At 47.7% G+C, this 23,741-nt stretch overlaps 1 protein-coding gene across 1 annotated transcript in view; it reads left to right on the top strand.

Annotated features, from left to right (window-relative positions):
• Window positions 1–23,741, top strand: part of RAB26 (RAB26, member RAS oncogene family) — a 114,429-nt gene that overhangs the window by 4,655 nt on the left and 86,033 nt on the right. The window contains exon 2 of the mRNA XM_082199403.1: window positions 412–522. Coding sequence (XP_082055529.1) covers window positions 412–522 — 111 coding nt within the window. The remainder of the gene's footprint in view (window positions 1–411; window positions 523–23,741) is intronic.

The raw sequence follows: 23,741 nt of genomic DNA, 5'->3' as shown, positions 1-23,741 counted from the left end.
TTCCCCAACCCTGCCGCACTGTTATCCATTCACAGTCTGGTGCGCTAGAAGCAGAGCCTAGGTGATCTTGCGCCCCTGGTAGAACCATCGAGATTGCACCCCCTAGCCACAGACAAATTAGCTCTTCTTTCTGCCTCTCCTCCAACCCCCCCATTCAATTCACCCTCTATTTAAAACTATTTCTTATGAGGCAATAATCAATATTTATATTTATGGACTTTTTTTAGCCGATTTTGCGTCCCCAGTCACCTGTGCCCCTGGCGGGGGCCCACCTCACCACCCCCTAGCTACAGCCCTGGCTAGAAGCAGAGAGCCCAGAAGGTAGAGCTTTGTGGCTCCAGGTCACTAGTAGTAAAAGGGGCTTATCCAGCTCTAATCCCCACCCCTCCGTGCCTGTTCTTTTCTCTTTAGGTGATGCTGGTTGGCGACTCCGGGGTTGGCAAGACCTGCCTGCTGGTGCGGTTCAAGGATGGTGCTTTCCTGGCTGGCAGCTTCATCTCTACAGTGGGCATTGATTTCCGGGTAAGGAGATTTTTGGGCGGCTTTGTTCCTTTGCTTTCAGCTGCACAGGCCTGACTTCATAACATTTTGGGGGTCGGAGAGTCAAGAATCCACATGAACAGGGAGCCTAAGCCACCTGGATGTCCATTTGCTGCTCCAGCCTTATAGGAACTGTGTTCACATGCAAAGGCTTTTGTTTTATTTCAGCACAACTGGGGGACAGGAGGCTGTCTTGGTGGCTGGCACCCTGTAGACCCAATCTGTCTATCCCTTGCCTTTTACCAAGAGCCGCCAGCCCTCGGTGATTGCATGAGATGGTCACGGACCAATGTCAGGGAGCTCTCCTGCCACTCTTTGGGTGGTTTGGCCATGTTGATAGTCACCGTGGTGCTGTAAGGATGGCAAACGACACCTGCCTAGTTTGCAAAAGAAACTCTTTCCGTTCAATGCTGGTGCCCTGAAGGGTTGTGTGTTTGGAGGACATCTGAGGGCACTCAATTGTTGCCAGATCAGAGAGCGTGTTGTTCCTTTGCTCTGTAAATGACCTCCCATTTTCCTGGGTTTTACAATTAGGGGAAGCAAATGTTCTCATTGTACATTTTGCAATGAGTTTGTGAATGTCGGTACTGCAGGTGGGGCTGGGTTTTGGAGCAGAAGTCCAGGGCCACGTAACCAAGGGGGAACTCAAAGGACCAAGCAAACCAGAACAGCATCAGCACCTTGAGCCATTGATGGCCTGCCAAGGCCCACTGGGACTGATGCTGGTTGCTGCAATATCTTCTGTTTAATCTTTCTTACTTTTGTAGTTTGGCGCAAGCCTGCCATGAACATGGTTATGGATGCTCACTTTATTGTTTTTTACTTTAAAAATGCATTATTAGTAAATGCATTCTCTGGGCAGCTAGCAATAAATAAGTCTTTATTTAGTGCTATTTGTTGTTCTCCTTGCCGTTCTTTTCTCCATCACTTATTGCCAGGGAAGCAAGACCTGTTTTATTCCTGTAGTCCTGAAGGTGCTTTGGCTTAAGTGGATTTTTGAAACTGCTCATGTTCAGAGTATTTCCTTGTTATCGGAATTGCCTTTTTCACTGCAGTGTCAGGGGTATGGAAGCTGTTGTAAAGCACGGAATGGTGGTGTCGGTTGTGAAGCTGAGAGGAAAGTGAATCATGGGCTTCACAGCTGAAGTAATAATACTTGTGGCTTGTAATACCTTAAAAGCCCAGGGTCTGAAAGTACCTGCCGGCAATGCTAGTTAGTGTTCTCAGTTGCAAATGTCATAACTGAAGTTGTGATATGGTTAGGAAGATGCTGAAACCCTTCTCTCTTGGAAGAAAACCATTTGTTCAAACATGGGTTTGCTTCAAGCAGGTCCATCTGGGTGGATGACTCTGAATTGAACATTTGCCTTTTTAAAACAAAAACAAAAAAACCCCTCTTATTCTATCTATAGTGATGAGACTATCTATTATGTGGGCGTTCTGAGGTGGTGTAGTGTAGTATCATAAAATAAATAACAAAAAATATACAAATGCAGTTTGTGTACCAGTACCGCTTTACATACCGTTCTCAACCATCTCAGACCCATGAGGCCTTGGTGATGGTGTTTCCCTCTCGCATCCCTGTATATAAATACTGTACTATATAGTAAATGGAATGGAATGGAATGGAACTGGCTGGTTAAGTCTGCCTGTTGTGATTCTTTGCCTGGCCTCCCTTTAAGTCGTCCACATAGGAATAGGAACATAAGAAGAGCTGGCTGGATCAGGCCCATCTAGTCCAGCATCCTGTCCTCACAGTGGCCAAACAGATGCCCCAAAGGGAAGCCTACAAGGCAGACCAGAGCACAAGAGCCCTCTCCCCTCCTGTGGTTTCCAGTACTCATTTGTCTCTCAGGACAGACAGATGCGAATGATTTTTTTGACTCTTAACTTGCAGCAGCTCTCCAGGTTTTCAGTTGAGGGTGGGGTGGGGGGTTGAATATTTGCAACCTGACCTAAAGATGCCAGGAATTGAACCTGGCACCTTCTGCATGAAAAGCAAGTGCTTCTACCACGTTTTAGACTTTTCTTTTTTTATTTTTTTAACTGCGCTCTTTTCCTATTGCCTTTTGTGTTTTTAAATGGTTTGTGTTTTAGCTAGAGAAGCAACATGCACATTTTATAAATAGCTAAGTGGCTGGAACACACACAGTGTGCATGGCCCTACCTACCATCAATGGTGTGACCTTGTCAGTTTCTTACGAACTGCATCACGGAGCGTTCTGGAGTCGCGGAGCTACAGAACACGAGCTTTTTCCCTTTTAGTAGCGTCTGCTTTTTATTCTTGCTCTCTTTCCCGTTTCCCCCTGCAGTATCTCTTCAGATCTCTCCTTCCTGTTTAAGAGGATTTTGGTGTGATGAGAGTCTCTTTCAAGTTGCAAGGAAGCTGGCCAGCCAGCACCAGATTTTCTCTCTCTCCCTGCCCCCCCCGCAATGGTTGCCCATGGAAGGCTTTGCTATGAAATCTCCCCTGCGGTGATTAGGACCTGCAAATGCAGCTAGATCTGGAAATATGTGTGGAGCGTATTGGTTTCATTTATGAATCACCCTCCGTGGGGCAGCCCAAAGTGATTTACAATCTAATAAAAACATAAAACAGCTTACCTGTGTGAGACCACCTTCCCGCATATATGCCTGCTCAACTGCTTCGATCTGCAGAACTGGCACTGTTTCAATTGCCATATAGCACTCACTTTGCATTTGTAAGAAATCTTTTAGCACGGCAGCACCTACCCTCTGGGACTCCTTGCCACTTGACATCAGACAGGCACCTTCACTGTTCTCAAGCCTACTTAGGCAGTGCAGAATGTTGGTGTTTGTTTTAATCTGATTTTGGTTTATTGCTGATTTTATCTTTTGAATGCCTTAAAGGGTTGTCTTCAGGGATAATTTTATTGTTTTGTTCTCTTTGTAAACTGCTTTGAGTTTTTACAATCAAAGGATGCATAGATTTTATGAGATAAAATAAATAAATAAATACAGAACTGTTAAATATATTAAAACAACTGGAAAACATTTTTTTTTAAACATGGCCATATAAGGATATATGTGCTGGCTTCCTGTGCTTTTCTAAAAAAGAATTCCCAGTGAAATGGCAGTTTTTTATAGTAGCTGACCCCTTGACAGAGTGGGACTCAGTTGATTTTGTTGAGCTCCCCAAAGCCCTGTTTTCCTTTCACTGGAGAGGTCTTGCAGCCAGTTTCCTTGTTCCCCACAGGAGATTTTGGCTGATTTGTGGAGGGTGGGACAGCTATGTTCCTGGGCATCCTCCAGTGATAAATTTCCAGTACCTGAAGTGTATGTGATCTTTGTGATAAATGCCTTTCGTATTTCTAGACTCTTTGGGTGTGTTGACACAAGCATTGTCCCCAGTTATTTATTTAGTTGTGCACATATAGAGATTTGTCAAAGACTTTGTCAACTTCAAGTGAAGTTTAGATGGATTTTCTCTCCCTCCCCTGTGTATATGTGCCACATATTTTGACTCATTTTATGTTAGTAGTTGTATGATTTTGGTGTTTTATTTTCTGTGGGCTTGTGGCAGGCGAATAAAATTGGATGGATGACTTGCCAAAGTTCTCAAACCATAAACAAGTCTTGTGGCACCTTAAATCCATTGCAATACAAACTTTTGTGAAGTACAATCCACTTTATCAGATGTGTGAAATATTCTGAGTTACAGGAATCTCTTTGTATGTTTTTTTGGGAGGAGGTGGGGGTTTAAAGCATTACGATCAGAGGGACATGAAATGCAGAAAAGTGCGGACACTTGCAATTATGTAATTAACTGTGGCCATTCACAGAACAAGTTTGTAAGTCTTTAAGGTGAAAGAAGAATGTCAGGGAACTGACATCAGAGGAAAGGGAGGTGGTAGGGCTCCCAGAGGCTGGGAGAGAGTCAGCAGCTAAAGCAGGGACCAGCAGGGGGAGCGAGGGGTCTCTGGAGGAGGATCTCAGTAATGCTGCGAGAGACGCAGCAGCCAAGGCAGGAACTAGCAGGGGAGAGAAAGGGGTGAGAGACACGTCCAGCGAAAACAGCGGGGAGGTGTCAGAAGCAACCGTAGGGAGACCCATACTTCGCCGGAAGCTGCCACGTCGTGAGTCCAGGAGACGCGTTTCCGTTAAGGAGCTTCTTTGCTGGAAACGCTTCCGCAGGCAGCCACTGTCAGACTCTACTAGTGACTAGAGCAGACATGTCTGAGGAGCTCTGTCACACACAGAGGTTTGTGGAGCCGCACAAACTCTGAGGGGGCACAATTTTAAGCACAAGCAGCTAATCATCCCCTCACAGCAGTCTGACAGTCTTTGTACGCTGCCTGTGCAGGAGAAAGCATCATGAGCAACCCAGCCGGAACCGGAGAGGCAGGGGTTGGAGCTGGTCCAAGCTTGGAAGAAAGGTATCAAGCTTTGGAGGTCCAACTTGCGCTGCAGACGGCGAGGCTCGAGGAGAGAAGGGCTCAGGATGCAGACAAAAAGTTCCCCAGAAAGGTACCAGGATTGGTGCAGAAGTTTGGGGGGGACCCCAAGGATTACCATGCCTTTAGGACAGAGATGCAATATGCCCTTAATGTGCAGTTTGATGAGTTCCCTGATGAGGAATCGCGAGTTGCTTTCGTAATTGGGCATCTTGAGAAGGGGGCGCGAGACTGGGTTCGACCCCTGATGGCAACGCACAATGATATCCTAAAGGACACTATGAAGTTCTTTCGTGCAATGGATATCATGTTTTCCAGCGATATTGAGGAAGGGGTGGTGCGCAGACAGCTAATGGCTTGCAAGCAGGGAAGCCGATCTGTCCGTGAGTACTGGACTGAATTTACCATGCTGATTCACAGATTGGGGTGGGATTTATCGGCGGCACCCATTCAGATGCTATTTGAAGAAGGTCTTTCTTCGGCTGTGAAAGACGAGCTGTCCCGGAGCCCCAGGGCGGTGTCTATGGATCAGCTGACCAAATCTGCGCTGACCATTGGAGCGCGCCAGGAGGCAAGAGCCTTGGAGAGGCGGGAAGGGAGAGGGGAACGTTGGAAGGAGTTCCGCATTCCAGACATTCCTGAGCCAGCTTTCCCGCCGGCAGAGCCGATGGAAGTCGGAACAGCGCGCGCGCGCGCAGTTTCAAAGCCCAGTGAGGGGGCTAAGAAGGAGGGAAAAGGAGCCCGGAAATGCTATCTCTGCCAACAGCCAGGCCACTTTGCCAGAGTCTGCCCCCAGAGGAAGGAATGGCAAGGGATGGTGGGAGCTGTTGAGGGGGGAGAGCAGGGAGAAACGGAGCAGGTAAAAGCCAACGCCTGGTTGCCACCGTCAGGGCACTGCAGCCAGGCCAAAGAGCAGTGAAAGTGCCCGTGCCAGAAGCTCCTCGACCTGCTCTAGTGATTGAAGTGTCGCTAGAGCTGCAAAATGGACACCCCCTAAAAATAAAGGCGCTGTTGGACTCAGGCAGCTCCTGCAATTTTATGAGCAAGGAGTTTGCTGCTGAACACCAGATACAGACGATCCCTTTAAGCAACCCCCTGCAGGTGACTACGATCGATGGCAGGGAGTTGTTGGGAGGAGGAGTCAGCTTGCAGACCGTCCCAATGATAATGAGGGTGGCAAGGCACACAGAACTGATAGCGTTTAATGTGGCCACCTTGGGAGGCGCTCCCATTATTTTGGGAATGAGCTGGCTAGCCCTACATGATCCGCTGGTGGGCTGGCATCAAAGAGTGGTTTCCTTCGGTTCAGCACATTGCTTAGAACACTGCAGGGGGGAAAAGGGTTCAGCAGGGGCCCAAGCCACCCTGGCAGGGACTGAAGTAATGGAGAAGGGGAAGGTGCCACCACAGTATGCTGATCTCAGCGACGTGTTCAGCGAGAAGGAAGCTGACCAACTACCCCCGCATAGGCCCTTTGATTGCCAGATCAATTTACTCCCTGGAGCACAGCTTCCTGTAGGCAAGTTGTATGCCATGTCAGACAGGGAAATGCAGGAGTTGCGAGAGTTCATTGACAAGAACCTGAAGAGAGGCTTCATCAGAGAGTCCAAGGCAGCGGGGGGTAGCCCAGTGTTTTTTGTGGATAAAAAGCACACGGACAAGCCGAGACTTGTATGTGATTTCAGGCGGTTAAATGCAGTGACAGAGCTGGCGGCTTTTCCTATGCCCAGGATTGATGATATTTTGACCAGGGTGCGGAAGGGAAAGATTTTTACAAAGCTGGACCTAAGGGGGGCGTACAACCTGATACGTATAAGGAAAGGGGATGAATGGAAAACCACCATGTTCACCCCTTTGGGGGCATTTGAATACCTCGTGATGCCTTTTGGATTACAAACAGGCTCCGCGTGTTTTCAATCATTCATGAACCACGTACTGGGGCCTTTGCTCTACAAGAATTGCGTGGCCTTCCTAGATGATGTGTTGGTGTATTCGGAGAATGAGGAGCAACATGTGAGAGACGTCAGAGAAGTGTTGAGCAGGCTGCAAGCCAACAGGCTGTGGGTGAAACTGGAGAAGTGTCAGTTTCATACCAAGGAGGTGGAATTCCTGGGGTACCGCTTGTCAGACAAGGGGTTGGCCATGGACCCCGGCAAGGTTCAAGCAGTGCTGGAATGGAAAACACCCAAAACCAAGAAGGATGTGCAGAGGTTCCTAGGGTTTGGAAACTTTTATCGTAAGTTCATCCGAAACTTCGCCCACCTGACGGCGCCCATCACGGACTGTCTCAGCAGTAGAAAGAAGTTTGTTTGGACGGCGGAGGCGGAGCGAGCGTTTGAGGAACTGAAAAGGGCCTTCGCCTCTGATGAACAACTTCTGCATGTGGATTTACAAAAAAAGCTGAGGGTCGAAACAGATGCATCTGACAGAGCCATAGGGGCGGTGCTTCTTCTGCAGCCGGGGAAGGAGGAGTCAGAGTGGCGACCGTGTGCATTCTTTTCGCGAAAGCTGAACAAATCCGAGAGGAACTACACGGTGTACGACCGGGAACTTCTTGCGATTCATGAGGCTTTCCGGAGATGGAGGCACCTGCTAATTGGTGCACAACATAAGGTGCAAGTGTGCACGGACCATAAGAATCTAGAGTATTGGAGAACTGCGCGAGTGCTCAACCAACGGCAGTTGAGATGGGCCCAGGAGTTCTCCAAATTTAACTTTGAGATTTGTTACGTGCCAGGCCCAGAGAACGTTAGGGCGGACGCTCTCTCACGCAAACCTGAATATTTGGAGGGGGAGGGAGCACCCGAAGAGACCCATGTCATTCCAGAGGACCGCTGGGTGTGTGGGGCGGCATTGGTGGGGCAAAGGGAACTGGTAGAGGGAACGGTGCAGGATGAATACGCCCAGGACAAACTCAGGGGTCTCAGGAGGGAGGGAGACAAACCCGGGGGTTTTGAGGAGAGAAACGGGGCGTTGTACTACAAGGGAGCGTTATATATACCTGAAGGGGAATTGAGGGAAAAGGTACTCAAGCAACTGCACGATAGCCCCACAGCAGGGCATTTTGGGCAACACAAAACCATGTGGCTGGTTACCAGGGAATTCTGGTGGCCCAAGGTCAGGGAAGATGTGCGGGAGTATGTGAGAGGGTGTGATCAATGCCAACGAGCCAAGGGGGAGAGGCGGGCACCGGCAGGTTTATTAGAACCACTACCCACGCCGGAAAGACCATGGGAGGCAGTGGCAATAGATTTCATGACTGATCTGCCAAGGTCCAGAGGGAAAACAGCCATCATGGTTGTGGTAGACCTGTTAACCAAGATGGCCCACTTTATAGCCTGCTCACATGCGGTCACAGCGGAAGAAACCGCTAAATTGTTTGTGGAAAATGTGTTTAGGCTGCATGGCGCCCCCTTGAGGGTGGTTTCTGACCGAGGGAAACAATTTACTTCCAGGTTCTGGAGGAAGCTCATGAGCTTATTGCATGTAGAGGTGAATTTCTCAACTGCCCGTCATCCAGAAACCAACGGGCAGGCGGAAAGAGCTAATGGTGTCCTCCAGCAATATTTGAGGTGTTATGTGAATGACAGAGAGAATGATTGGGTGGAGAAGCTGGCGTTGGCAGAATTTGCCTACAACAATGCAGAGAACGTGTCCACGGGGATGAGCCCCTTTTTGGCTAATCACGGGTGTCATCCCCGAGCCTTCCCAGGGGGGGAAGGGGAGATCTGGAGCGTTCCAGCTGCAGAACAGTTCGTTGAAGAAATGGAAGCGATCCATCGCCAGCTCCAACTTAACTTAAACAGGGCTAAGGAGGAATATAAGAGGCAGGCAGACAAAACCAGAAGGGAAGGGGAAAGCATTAGGGTGGGGGACCAGGTGTGGCTGTCCACTCAAGGGTTACCATTCAAAGGGGGTTGTAAGAAGTTAAGACCCAAAAGGCTGGGCCCATTTGAAGTCACGCAGCAGGTCAACCCAGTGGCTTTCAGACTCCGGTTACCGAACCACATGAAGCTGAACCCAGTGTTCCACAGGTCGTTGCTGTCACCGTATAAAGGGGACAGAGAAGGGAGGGTCAATAGGGGACCAGCTATGGAGGAAAAAGAACACAGCTACCATGTAGTGGAGATTCTCGATTCCAGGTGGAAGGGAGATCAAGTAGAGTATTTGGTAGTGTGGGAAGGGGAGCCGGAGTCGGAAAACACCTGGGTCATGGCAGAGGATGTAGATGACGAGGTTTTGATAGAAACTTTTCATCAGAGATTCCCTCGTAAACCTCAGCCAGTGGCGAGGTTCCGGAGGGAATACTTCGCCACCACCGACGAAGAAGAAGAGTTGGAGGGGTTCTCTGATTCCGAGGCGGAGGAGGATTCAGCGAGCCGGAACGAAGACCGATGGAGGGAAATGTTCGAGACGTCTGAAGATGAAGAGGATTCTTTTCGGGGTTTTAGCTCCTCACCGCCCAGAGGAGAGAGTAGGGGCGGGGGGGAAGGGGGCCCTGGAGGGGAGGTGGATGTCAGGGAACTGACATCAGAGGAAAGGGAGGTGGTAGGGCTCCCAGAGGCTGGGAGAGAGTCAGCAGCTAAAGCAGGGACCAGCAGGGGGAGCGAGGGGTCTCTGGAGGAGGATCTCAGTAATGCTGCGAGAGACGCAGCAGCCAAGGCAGGAACTAGCAGGGGAGAGAAAGGGGTGAGAGACACGTCCAGCGAAAACAGCGGGGAGGTGTCAGAAGCAACCGTAGGGAGACCCATACTTCGCCGGAAGCTGCCACGTCGTGAGTCCAGGAGACGCGTTTCCGTTAAGGAGCTTCTTTGCTGGAAACGCTTCCGCAGGCAGCCACTGTCAGACTCTACTAGTGACTAGAGCAGACATGTCTGAGGAGCTCTGTCACACACAGAGGTTTGTGGAGCCGCACAAACTCTGAGGGGGCACAATTTTAAGCACAAGCAGCTAATCATCCCCTCACAAAGAGGCTTTCTTGTTTTTCCTGCAACGAACTTAACACAGTTTCCCCTCTGGATGTCTTTCAACCATGTTTCCTAAAAGCTGGAAAAAGTAAACTGACTATGATGATAAATTAGAAACAAGGGGGGAAAAAACAATGGTATAGCTTCTTCTTCTTCTTCTTCTTCTTCCTCCTCCTCCTCTTCTTCCTCTTCTTCCTCTTCTTCTTCTTTGGCGATCATTTGTAGCCGAGTAAGATTGTCTTCCATAAACACTGTATTAACAATGAGTCCATAAGTGACTGTGAGGCCAATTATGGATCCACATGTCCTTCCACAGTGGGGACATTGGTTTCTGGGCGGGAGCTGATCACGGTGTGGATTTGCCAAGCATGCCTTCCTCCTAGCACGTTTCTCCCTTGCGTCCTGAGTTTGAGTCTTCAAAGCCCATGACACCTTTGGTAAAGGCTGTTCTCCAACTGGAGCACTCGCAGGCCAGTGCTTCCCAGTTGTCAGTGTTTATACTACATTTTTAAAGATTTGTCTTGAGACAGTCTATAAACCTCTTTTGTTGACCACCAGCATTGCGCTTTCCATTTTTAAGTTCAGGATAGAGTAGTTGCTTTGGAAGACGATCATCAGGTATCCACACAACATGACCAGTCCAACGAAGTCCCACTCGCTGGATCATCACTTTGTCGTGATGAGTGGGCTTGCATGTTCTTATGACCCTTGTGAGTGAAGCTTTCAGGAATCTCATACTCCCAGCAGGGTCACCCAAGGCGGTAAGGTCAAAGGGAAGGAGCCAGACAAAGAATGATCCAAGAAGTCCTCAACGGCAGAACAGGCGGATGATAACAAGTGGTATGTTACAACGGCTGTGAAGACAGATGAAGGCTGCAGCAGATAGGAATCTACTGGTTTGTCGTGACTACTTCATGCCTTTGGAACAGAGCCCTGCTGCGAAGACTGTGCGTTGATCAGCATGCACTGATCTACACACATAAAACAAATTCATGCACAGGCGTCTTCCAAAAACCCAACCCAAAACCCAAAAGTCCCATGGTGATCGGCAATGGTATAGCAACACCTGGATAGCTCAGTTGGTTAGAGCATGGTGCTGATAATGCCAAGTTGCAGGTTCAATCCCTGTTTGGTACAGCTGCATATACCTGCATTGCAGGAGGTTGGACTAGTATCAGCAGAGGGCTGGTCCACTGTCCCTCAGACTTTGTGGGGGGCCAGACTATATTCCTTTGCCCCACAAATAGCCCAGAGATGCATTTTAAATAAAAGGACACATTTTACTCATGTAAAAACATGCCGATTCCTGGACGTTCCGCGGGCCTGATTTAGAAGGTGATTGGGCTGGATCCCTAGGACTAGATGATCCCTATGGTCTCTTCCAACTCTACGATTCTGTGATCTCAATCTCTGTCCTTGAGTCATCTTACTTCCTTGTTACAGAATGATTGTGTGGGACACAATGGGAATCATCAGGCCCTCTGGACCTTTCTGTGTGGACCTCAATAACTCTCCCCAAGCTGGACCCCTCTCTCCAGGCCCAGACCCTTCACTGGTCCTGCAATCTTGCCCAGAAGGGAGCCTGCAAAATGTTCCCCGCCTCTGGTGTAGCAGATATTTAGCTCGGTGGGATTGTTGCTTTTAAGCCCTCGTTTCATTAAAGGCAGTTGCCAATGTTGTGTACCATGCAATTATCTGGGACAGATTTCTTCGCTGTTGCAACAAGCCAATCCCAAACAAAAATTTGTCTTCATATTCTATGAATTATTGATTGGGATACCGTTTGGCGGCCTACTTCTGCCAGTGGCAGGCAATAGGATAGCTTGCAATTCTTTCCTCATCATTTCCAGGATTGTCTGAAGCAGAGGGGGTGGGGCTGGTGGCAGTGAGAGACAGGGGAAGGGCCCCTGTGTTTGCACCCTGCAATGTGTTGAGTGGTGATTTGGGTGCAGGCACTAAACAGTATCCAGAAGCTCTTCCCGAGACTGAAAACGCTGGAGAGCTGCTGCCAGTCAGTGGGTTAACTGTCTGACTTGGTCTCAGGCTTTGCTTTGCTGGGGCTGATGGGAGTGGTAGTCCATGCCTCTGGAGGGCACGAGCTTGGGGAAGGCTACTCTGCCATTCTGCTTGTCCTTTCTGCAGCAGCCCAGTGCCTGATGCTCATTTCTGGGATATGCACATTCGCTTACGAACCGGAGAGTTTCGCTTGTTTATGTTGGACAGCTGCAATTGCCCATTGTTCCCATCCCGATATGAGTTGCAGAACAGGTGAGGCTTGCTCCAGTGGCACAAGGGGGACCTTCTGTCTGCCTGTGTTTTGTGCCTTTAATTTGTTTTTCCACCATCGCAAAAGTGGTGCCTCTATCAGGGAAGATTGAGCTTCTCTGGCTCTGCCTAGGCCTTAATTAACGCATCAATAGGCTGACTGACAAGGTTTGAACTGTGTTTGATTCCTTGCATAATGGAAAGTGAAATAAATTAACACTTTCTCCATAAATGGGAGATAGCAGAGTGACAAAAGTATCAGCACCACCCTCATCTTTGACTTTTTGAAGGCTTTGAAGAGGCACCAAGCTGAGATTGTGAATTGATGCTCCTCCTGCCATAAGAATCAAGCTTCCAGATTAACAGAGTACCATTGGGGGGGGATGGGTTTTTTTTTGGGGGGTGCCCTTTTAATCTGGAGATGAGCTCCAAATGACTTACACTGATGTAAGTGAGCTAGTAGAAACTTATCGTGGCTATTAATTTTCCTAGACTTGTGTTGATTTCTGTTACATCAGACTTTTCTGTACCACTCACCATGTTATTTTGGGCTTGCCAATCAAAAGGTTGGCGGTTCAAATCTGCACAATGGGGTGAGCTCCCATTACTCTGTCCCAGTTCCTGCCAACCTAGCAGTTTGAAAGCACGCCAGTGCAAACAGATAAATAGGTACCCCTGTGGCGGGAAGGTAAATGGCGTTTCCGTGCACTCTGGTTTCCGTCATGGTGTTCCATTGCACCAGAAGCGGTTTAGTCCTGCTGGCCAAATGACCCAGAAAGCTGTCTGCAGACAAATGCCGGCTCCCTCGGCCTGAAAGTGAGACGAGCGCCACAACCCCATAATCACCTTTGACTAGACTTAACTGTCCAGGGGTCCTTTACCATTTTTTACCTTTTAGGGTTGTGCAAAGCTCCCATCATCCCTGACCATGGTCCATACTGTGTGGGATGTGATGGGAATTGTAGTCCATAACATCTGATTGGTGAAGGCTGAGGTGGACATGACATTGTTGGCGATATTGTGCTGTGCTTACAAATGCGTGGAGGAGAGGCTTACCGATGACTACTAGCCATAATGGCTATGCTTTCTCTCGGCAGTTGGAGGCAGCAATGCTTCTGAATACCATTTGCTAGAAACCACAGGAAGGGAGAGTTGCTCTTGTGCCCGGGTCCTGCTCACAGACTTTCAACTGGGGCTTCTGGCTGGACACTGTGAGAACAGGATGCTGGACTGGATGGGCCACAGGCCTGATCCAGCAGTTGCTTTTTATGCTCTTGCATTGCTATGCATGGAGGATGTAGAGTCCGTTAACAAATCTCAACTAGAGAAGTTATCACATTTTTTAAAAAGGAAGTATTTCCCCCTCCATCTTTCCAAAGTCAGTATTTGTGACATAATATGGGCGGTGCTTGACTGAGCTCTCTTGTGTTTTTCAATCTCTTGCCTAGTATGTTGAGGGATTGGGATGGGAATATATTTATTTTATTTTCACCCTGTCTTTCTAATGGACTGGAGAATGGCTTGCTTTTTGTGGGGTGGGATCCCAGGCAGTTTCCTTTCCAGGCACTTGGCCAGATCTAGGCCTGCTTGGGTTGAGGTGCAAGGCATCCTCTTCTTCTGCCCATGCCTCAGGAACTATAAGACATTTCTTTGGTGTAAAGTTTTCTCAATGCAAAAACGGTCCAGCCATTATAAACAGTCTGATGATGAAGGGGTAAGGTGAGGGTGGGGTCAGGGGAGAGAATCAGAAGGATGAAATTAGCAAATATTCGGCAAGCGGGATTGCATAAGATTGCCACCCAGGCGTTCTGTAACCCTCCCCGCACGAATCTGAATTATTCAGCGCGGAGAGTGCCATGGAGGAATCAAATTGTGTTCTTGCCTGATTTAATAGGAGAGATACCGAAACACCAAAATGCACACTTGGAATGACTAATTTGCAAAGACACAGACAAGTGTCTGGATAACGAAGAAACATCCCTAGAATGAATTATTAGATTTGAAGCCTGTAGCTAACTCTTTCTTGTCTCACTGCTGGAACGAGGAGAAGAGATGTGTTTGAAGTAATGGGTTCAGAATTTGCAGGATTTAGAATCTGTGTGCAAGTGTACTTGCATAGCAAGCAAAGGGTGACATCTGGTTATTGGGGGCTTAACTTTCACTCTCACATACTGAGCATGCTTCTAGCCATCATGACTGCAAAGCAGGAATGGCTAACCTGGTGCCCTCCCAGGTGTTGCTGAACTGAAACTCCCATCACCCCAGACCATTGGCCATGCAGGCTGGGACTGATGGGAGTTGTAGTCCAAAACATCTTGAGGACACCAGGTTGACAAAGGTGGGCTTTTTAAATCGAGTCTTCCCTTGCCTGAGACCTGTCCATGGTTCTGAAGGATGTATATCTGAGTGTTCATGCTTTCTAATTTTTGACAGAGTGGCAAAGATCTGCCTGTCAGTTCTCCACCCTGCCTGTCTCCTCCCGCTGACTCCCTATCCTAATTTCTCTAGGCTCTTGTGTCCCAGAGGCAAAGTGAGGCAGGCCAGTGAATCATGCAGAAGCACTGCAAGTGGAGAGCTTTGGGGCTCACTGGAGCATTTGATTAAATTTAATTTCTCATGACCTGCTAGCAATCTTCCTGCAGCACAGTAACAAGCCCCAGTTTAGGACTTAAGTGCCTAGTTTGTTTATCATCTGCTAGGAACATAGGAAGCTGTACTGAGTCAGACCAATGATCCAGCTCAGTATTGTCTACACTGACTCCAGGGTCTAAGGCAAGGGGTAATTTCTAGTCCTACCTGGAGATGCCAGAGGTTTAACCTGGGTGTCAGAAGTGAGCCAGCAATAAACCACATGGAGTAAGTGAAAGTTAACTCTATTAGAAGCAACAGATCCACTCAGGAGTGCCAGGATAAAGAGCACAACAACTCTTCTTCGTAGCTCTTGCCCCTATGAGGGTGGAGGGGAGCTTTTTGCAGCAGAAGGGGGAGACACCCGTGCTTCTTCACCAGCCTGATTCATCTCTGCCTCTTGGCCTCCCTCCTCTCCTGCTTCAGCTGCTGCCTCTGATTCTGGGCTTCTCTCTACCACAGACTCTCCCAGCTCACTAAGCCAGGCGTAGGCAAACTCAGCCCTCCAGATGTTTTGGGACTACAACTCCCATCATCCCTAGCTAACAGGACCAGTGGTCAAGGATGATGGGAATTGTAGTCTCAAAAACCTGTGGAGGGCTGAGTTTGCCTATGCCTGCACTAAGCCCCTTTTCCTCTTCAGCTTCTGACACCTCTTCCTCCCAGTCTTCTCCCTCTGACCACTCGTCATCATCCCACCACCAGTCCCCAGGCTCTTTGTCTTCTTCCCTTGGGGGTTCCCCAGCTGGTGTCTCCCACCATTCCTCTGCATCCAACGAGTCCATGACATTGAGCCTTTATTGACTGCAAATAAGATATTCTACTCGCTGAGCTACGGTTCTTCACTATACAGTGTCAGAACATTGACCTATCTGGCTCAGTATTGTCTGCATTGACTGGCAGCAGGATTTCAGGCAAGGGGTCCTTCTCAGCTCTGCCTGGAGATGCCCAAGATTGAACCTGGGCCTTTTTACATATGAAGTGTGCAGTCTGTAGTCTTTCCTCTAAACTGAAAGTAAGGTTCTAGTCCTCTTGGTTCTGAATAAAGGACTGGTTTAAATAGGAAGCTGTCGTAGTGCTGTGCTGCTTAGTCATGGCAAATCTCAGTGGCGGGAAGGCCAGCCAAGTCTGAGGGGGGTACTTGCCTTGAGACAGAGTCTGTATGCAAGGTTCAGTCCAGTCCTAAGCTCAGGAGTATCCCAGCTTATGTAGTCAGATGGTCCGGGGGTCAAGAAAGCTGAGAGTCTAAGGTCACGAGAAGCAGCAAGGTCTGGCCAGGAATGACAAATGTTGTTTCCAGAAACTGAATAAATAATAATAATAATAATTTTTATTTATACCCTGCCCTCCCCTGCCAGAGCCAGGCTCAGGGCGGCTAATACCAGTAAAATTACAGTAAAAACATAATAGGGGAAAAAACCCAATTAAAAATACAGGTTGAAATGCAATTTAAAATGCAGCCTCATTTTAAAAGTAACCCATAGATCAAAACCATAAGGGGAGGGAAACATAAGGGTCAGATTGAGTCCAAACCAAAGGCCAGGTGGAACAGCTCTGTCTTGCAGGCCCTGTGGGACTTGACATCTTTCCACAGGGCCCTAGTCTCTTGTGACAGAGCGTTCCACCAAGTCGGGGCCAGTACTGAAAAGGTCCTGGCCCTAGTTGAATACTGAAAAGGCCCTGGCCCTAATGAGGCTTGAATCCCTGCTTAAGAAAGCTGGAGCCAGCTGGTTCACATCAGGAGCAAGAAGGCTGATCAGCAGTGGGTGAAGTCACTGTGCCTTCTGCTACTTCAGGCTGCTGCTCAGCAGGTGAAGCCAATTCCTGGCCCAGGTCAGAAGCCACTTTACACTGACTCAAGACTCATGGCCCACCTAGCTTAGTATTGTTGACACTGATTGGCAGCATCTTTCCAGGGTTTCAGATGAGGAGTCATTCCTAGCCCTGCCTGGAGATGATGGAGAATTGAGCCCGTGACGCTCTGCATGGTAAACAGGTGCTTTGCCACTGAGCTGTGGCCCTTCTTAGAACTACTTGCAAGAGTGTTCATTACAATGGTATTAAGATTGTTTAGTAGTCCTGATAAGCGCTGGAGCTGAATTGGAAAAACAAACTCTTCCCCTGTGAGTTTGAAAACAAGAATGGAATGGGGGGGGGGGACAACGACAATGCAGAGCCTTCTCCGCCAAGAATAACAAAAGTCTTAATTTGTAGCTTCCGACACTAATTAGCTATCTTAATTACTGCCAGCGACTTCCTCTCCTTCAGGTTATCGCAAGAACCTTCCTTTCTGAAATGCCTGGGGAGAGATCAGCCCTTTCCAGATGACAAAATTCTCCCCTGGAGATGGTGCACAGGTGTTCGCAGCAAACAATCGGCTACTTTCTGTGATGGGGAGGGGGGAAAATGGAATCCTGCATTCCGTGACTTGTATAAATTATGAAACTATTCCCTTTGCTTTGCATAAGTGAGTTGTTGCAGCAGAGGTGATTCCTAGGAATCTTAGTTGCCCACCTTTCTGAAATTTCAGTGCATATACCTTCAGGGCCAGAAAGGAATAAAGCTTGCTGTTTCTTTGCTTAGAACACAACCACCACAACCACGAGCTCAGAGTTTCTCAGGAAGGTGAAATCTGTGCCTCATGCCATTCTCTGCATTCCCCTGGATTTGCAGCAGAAACCTATATGCATTATCTGTTGATCAGCTGGTAATTTGCACGACAGTTGGGGGCATGGGGACAAACTGCAAGAAGGCAAGCTCCTTTCATGTGTGGGGCAGGTGTAGAAACCCATGCACAAATATATTTGCTAATATGCTAATCTGCATACTAGACCCCTGGCTAGTAGCTCAGGTCCTATCTCTACGCATCAGTCCACCTTCCTGCTCTTCATCTCAGGAGAAATTTAGCACTTTTCCCTTGCTGTAACTATTTGTGCTTGGGAGGTGACTCACTGCTAAGTCAGAAATGTCAAATGCAGCGCACACACACACATTTCTTCAAGTCAGTTTATTCGTGCCTTGGAGGTAAGCGAACCTTCATTTGGAAGTCTAATGCTTGTATAAGGTGCTTTTTTAAAAAAACCAGTGGATGGAACGGGTGCTTTCTTTAATAACTGCAGTCCTGATAAAATGCACCTGTTTCTTACCAGCCACCCTTCTGAAAACTTATGGGCACATTTCTTACCCCACAGCCAAATTAGTTTCTTTTCAAAAGCCCCGAAGCCAGGGACATACTATAACAAAAGGGTTTGATTTAGGTGAAAGCATACAGTGTGTCTTATTTATAGGATTGAATGATAAGATCCCGGCTGCGTCGGTTCTGACTGGCAACGGGAAAACCACTTAAATTATCTTTGTTGGGTTCCAAGCCTGGTTAAAATTAATATTATTATAACAGCTGCTTTCCTGGTCACCCATGGAGAGGAAGGATTGCCTGTAGGCGAACAAGCAGTGAAACCTTTGTAAACAGGAGGAAGGGGGGTTATTTTTTTATTTGCTTTCCAGGCTGTCAGTGTGTTAACAAGGGTGCGTGTGAACGATGAAAAATGTGGGCTAATAATGACGTTTGTGGCCCTATTTGCCTGGTTGAGTTTAAACGTAGTGTTTTCCTAGCAAAGCTCTTTCTTGCCCTAGGAAATGTGTGTGTTCAAAATGGGTGTTGCAAGGAAATAACATAGGAAGCTGACTTATACTGATCATCCCCCTCAGTGCTGTTGACACTGACTTTCAGCAGTGCTCCAGGTTTTTAAATACCCAACCCAGAGATGCCAAGGATCAAAACTTGGGACCTTCTGCAAGCAAAGCAGTGCTGTATCCACTGTACAATGTCCCTTTATCCGCTTTCCAGTTTGCTTTTGGTGACAACTGTTAAGCATCAGCTTTGCAGAAGCTTTGCAAGCGATGCTCTGCTGAGCAGCAAATCCCACGGCGTGCAGAGAGTTCCTTTTCAGCTTTGCTGTAAAGAGTTCCCCCCGTTTCAGGAGAAATCTGAGCAAACCGTGAGCCCTGCTGCTGGTCTGGGCCAGAAGCTTCTCTAGTCCAGCATCTTCATTTCATTTCACTTTTAATTTGTATTCCGCCTTTCTATATTACTATACGCAAGGGGGGGGGGTTACAGCAACAAAATATACAACAGGGAACACACCCCATATAATAATCTGATCTAATGCAAAAAGCCATAAGAAAACATAACTTTAAAATGGAACGGCAACTTATATCAAATAAAGTAATATTCAGTCATCTGTTAGAAAATAATAGTGCACAATAAAATTAACTCTGAAAACATCAGCAAATAATAATTCGACAGAAGTTCGCTCTTGACAATTAAAATAAATAAAATAAAAGCCAGACGTCCCCAAGGGAAGCCCACAAGCAGGACCTGAGATTCCCTGCATGCGGCATTCAGAGGCATGCTGCCTTTACTAATGGAGCCAGTATGTAGCCTTTTCGGGTAGTAGCCATTGATGGCCTCCTTCTCCTTCCTGCTCACCAGATAGGATGGAAGAGGCGTGGGTGAAATGTAGGACTTCTGATCAGCAGTGGAGCCTAGGAAGCTGCTTGATGACTGGTCCATCTGACTCAGTATTGTCTGCACTGACTGGCAGGGGCTCTCCAGAGTTTCAGGCAAGGGACATTCCCAGCCCTACTTGGCGATGCTGTGGCTTGAACCTAGGACTTTCTGTAGGCAAAGGAAGTGCTCTGCCCCTGAGCCACAGCCTTTCTGGACCCTTCTGAGTGACAACCTGTATTCAGAGCATCCCCACCTAATGCCTGGACCTGTGCCTTATAACACTTTATGGCAGAAACGGTGCTGAGAGTTCACGTTCTTCACCCTCCCATGAGGGCCAGGACACGACGTCTCGGGCAATGGGTTCCCTGTCCCTGGCCTTAAGGCGGCACAATGGCTGGATGTTGTGAGCCTGCTCTGAAGGATTTTTGCTTGTTTGCTTTGCTTTCTAGATTAGGGCCCCCTTTGGACAAAGCCCCCAATTGCCCCTGTGGAGGTGGCACTCCCAAGTGCCTGAATCCCACTACCAGCCTTGGATTTGGTTGTCTTTATTTTGAGCCCCCCAGAGGGTGTCAGCCCTTTCTCCTTCCTTTCAGACTTCCCCTCTAGCAGAGTTTCAGCACAATAAATGGACTTCCTTTTCGCTTTTGAGCAATGCCTGGTCAATGTCTGTGAGCCTGGAAGAATTGTGTGCATTCTCAGATGGAAGCTCCGAATTGTGTAACACAGAACCGCACACTTCATGCTGCCAAGTTTTAACTATTTTTCTCTCTTTTATTTTTATATTTCTACCTCACCTTTCCTTCCAAGGAGCTCAGTGTGGCAAAAAAAATGGTTCTGCTTTGCCTCTCCTCACAATAACCCAGCAGTGTAGTGTATTCACAGGAACTCATCATTAACTGTTTGTGGATATCCATTTTCTGCCTATCTCGTTTCTTGTCGAGATCAGCAGAGAGAGGATATCCACAAACAGCTAATAGTGAGTTTTCGTGAACACCCTACCCTGCTGACTGTTTTTCATCAGAAAACACGACAAGGTAGTTTACAACCTCCACAAAATACAATATATGAAACAATAAAAAGTAAATTAATTTGTTAAACTATGGCACTCCTTTCCACTGGAGGCAGTGATGGCCATCAGCTTGGATGGCTCTAAAAGACGACTGAGCAAATTCATGGTGGAAACAGCTATCAGTGGCTACTTGTCATGATGGATGTGCTCTGCCTACGTGGTTGGAGAAAGCGAATACATTAATTCTGAATGCCAGTTGCTGGAAACCTCAGGAATGGGAGAGGGTTCTTTGGGCTTGAATCTTGCTTGCATCTAGTTGGCCACTGTGAGAACAGGTTGCTGGACTAGATGGGTCATTGGGCCAGATCCTGCAGGCTCGTCTTATGTTCTTAAATACAACACGAAGCATCAAAATCTATAAGAGAGGATCTGATTCACTCGGTACCCACACAGATTCCACATATGCTAAACACACCTGTACCTCTGCACACATTCAGCCTCAGTTCCTTTCACTCTCAACCATTGGTGACCCCCAACAACCCACTAGGTCAGGGGTGGGCCCTCAGAGTTTGGTCTGCCAAGCTCTTTGGGCAAGCCTTACCCACCTTTCCATCCCCTGATGAGATGTAATATCTGGCACTGAACAAGCACAGTTGCAGAGGAACGCTTGGGAGCATGCTGGAAGGCAAAAGCAAGCACAGTGATAGATGATAACTCTCTTTACCTTTTTAAAAGGCAGTTCAGAAACCATTTCATAAAAGAGAGTATATCTACCATCGGATCTGAACTTTATTGTGACTTTTATGGGGTGATTCTTTTTGTACTTGCTACCTCTAGGATTCACACCAAAATGCTTTCAGAGACAACTATACATTAGCATTTTTATTGTCCCCCCTTTTTTTAATCCTTGCTTTTTTCCTCCTTTTTATACTGTCTTTTTATATATCTATCATTGTCATAAGAGCTTGGCTGCTGGATCAGGCGAGTGGCTCATCTTGTTCAGCATTTTTGTTGAGATTCCTGCATTGCAGAGGGTTGGGCTAGATGACATTCAGGGTCCCTTCCAGCTCTACAGTTCCATGATTCCATGATCCTGTTCTCACATTGGCCAAACAGATGCCCAAAAGGAAAACACGCAAGCCAGGATCTGACCACAAGAGCCCTTCTGTGGCTTCCAGCAACTGGTATCCAGAAACAGTACTGGCTTTAACTGTGAAGACCAGGCATGGCCATTGTGTCTAGGAGCTGTTGAATAGCCTTCTCCTCGCTGAATTTGCCCAATCCACTTTGAAAGCCATCCAGATTGGTGGCCATCATTGCCTTCTATGGGAGCAAGTTCCATAGTTTAACTACATGCAAAGATTATTTTCAGTACAGTGGTACCTCGGGTTACAGATGCTTCAGGTTACATACGCTTCAGGTTACAGACTCCGCTAACCCTGAAATAGTACCTCGGGTTAAGAACTTTGCTTCAGGATGAGAACAGAAATCGTGCTCCGGCGGCACGGTGGCAGCAGTGGGAGGCCCCATTAGCTAAAGTGGTGCTTCAGGTTAAGAACAGTTTCAGGTTAAGAACGGACCTCTGGAACAAATTAAGTACTTAACCTGAGGTACCACTGTATTTGCAGATGTGGTTTGTTGTATATCGTTCAACCTGCTCGATTTTTTTTTTTAAAAAGAAAATATCTTTGGCCATAAGCAATAAAGCAATTAAAATTTGATGTAACCTAAAAAGATGTCTGTTAATTGCATTCATGTAATAAATGGGACCAGTTTACCTGTGAGATTGCCTTACCCTATATGCAACCACTTGACTGCTTTGATTGACAGAACAGGCACTGTTACAGGTGCCAAATAATCCCCATTTGTAAGAAATGGATATTTTAGCGTGGCACTTTGGAACTCCCTGCTTATGGACATCAGGAGCGTGCCTTCACTGTACTCTTCTTGGCAGCTGCTAGAAACATTTTTGTCTAGCCAAACCTATCCAGAAACATAGAATGCCAACGTGTGTTTTGATCTGGTTTGTAGCTTATTTTTTATTTTAATTTCCTTGAATGTTCCTTGAGCGTTTTAAAAGATTTTACCAATAATTTAACTGGGGGTTTTTCCCTCTTTGTAAAAAGAACTTCAGTCAAGTGGAGTATACATTTTCTGAAACTAACAACGTTGATCCTTAGATTCTCATCCCCTGCTGAAACTAATAACACTTCACCTATTTCTCTCCCTCTGCCCCCTTCCCTTTCCTTCAAGAGCCTCATGGATCTTCCAAGCCAAGCAGGAACAGTCAAAGTTTAAAGTGTTAGCTTCTTTTTGTCCACATGATTCCAGTCTACCCCAACTTGGGGCTGGTGGGAGCTGTAGTCCAGTGTGTCTGGAGGATGCTAGTTGGGGAAAGGCTTCCTTGTTCCATAAATCCCCATGTATGCTAATGGAAGCCCTGCAGGCTATTGCAAGCAATGGGGAGGGAGGCCTCTCCAGGTGCTTGCGAAGGGGATGAAAGGTCCTCCTCTCTCCGGGAATGTTTTTCCACATTAGCCTCCATCAGCGCATCAGCTGTGCGCCAATCAAAACAGATTTGCTTGCCAAACAGAAAGCGATCGTAAATCAGTGGCAGCGATTACGATGTTCCCTCTGCAGAGTAATATGCAATAACACAATCTCCTTAAAAGCTGCCCCCGGCAATTAGAAAGGAAAAAAGGTATTTACCACCAAATGCAGTTCTGGAGGGCTCCCCTTTTGGCTGGCTCCTAAAAGCTTTAGCTGGTTCATTGCAGCTGCGCCAACAGGATTGGGAGGGAGGGAGGGCGGGCAGGCAGAGGAGGCAGCGTGGAAACTGTCAAAAGGCAGCCAGGGGCATGACCCTGGAACCACTGGGATGCTCACTTGGCCGAAGTGTTGGAGCCAAAGTGTGGCCTGTCACCACAATTGCACATGTCCTGTGGTTACCCCATCATCCAAATCCTACTCCAAGAAAGCGTGCCTTTTCTGTGTAGTTGCAACTTCTCTGACCTTGCATTGTTCTGGGTTTTCCTGGTCATGTGGAAGGGGCTGTGCAGGGGTCCGTGTCTTGGTGGCAGAACATCTGCCTTGCATGCTGAAGGCCCTCTGGTCGATCCCCTGCAAGTGCAGGAAGGGCTGTGAAAGACACCCTGCCTGAAACCCTGAAGGGCCACTGCCAGTCAGTGTAGACAATACTGAGCAAGATGGACCAATTGGTCTGATTCGGTAGAAGGCAGCTGGTTCACCTGGCTTCTGAAATCAAGGACTGCTGAAACCTTTGGGTACATTACACATCCGGTCTTCCCGCTTTATGCTTTTCCACACTGACATGGAATGTGGAGCTGTGACGCAGTCCAGTCTGTGGTGGCTGGAGCCAAGGGTCCCTCTTGTCTCACATTACATTC

Source organism: Podarcis vaucheri, assembly GCF_965113315.1.
Source record: "Podarcis vaucheri genome assembly, chromosome: 14".
In the NCBI taxonomy this organism is placed as follows: Eukaryota; Metazoa; Chordata; class Lepidosauria; order Squamata; family Lacertidae; genus Podarcis; species Podarcis vaucheri.
The sequence above is the reverse complement of the archived record's forward strand: the minus strand, read 5'-3'. Positions and strand labels throughout refer to the sequence as shown.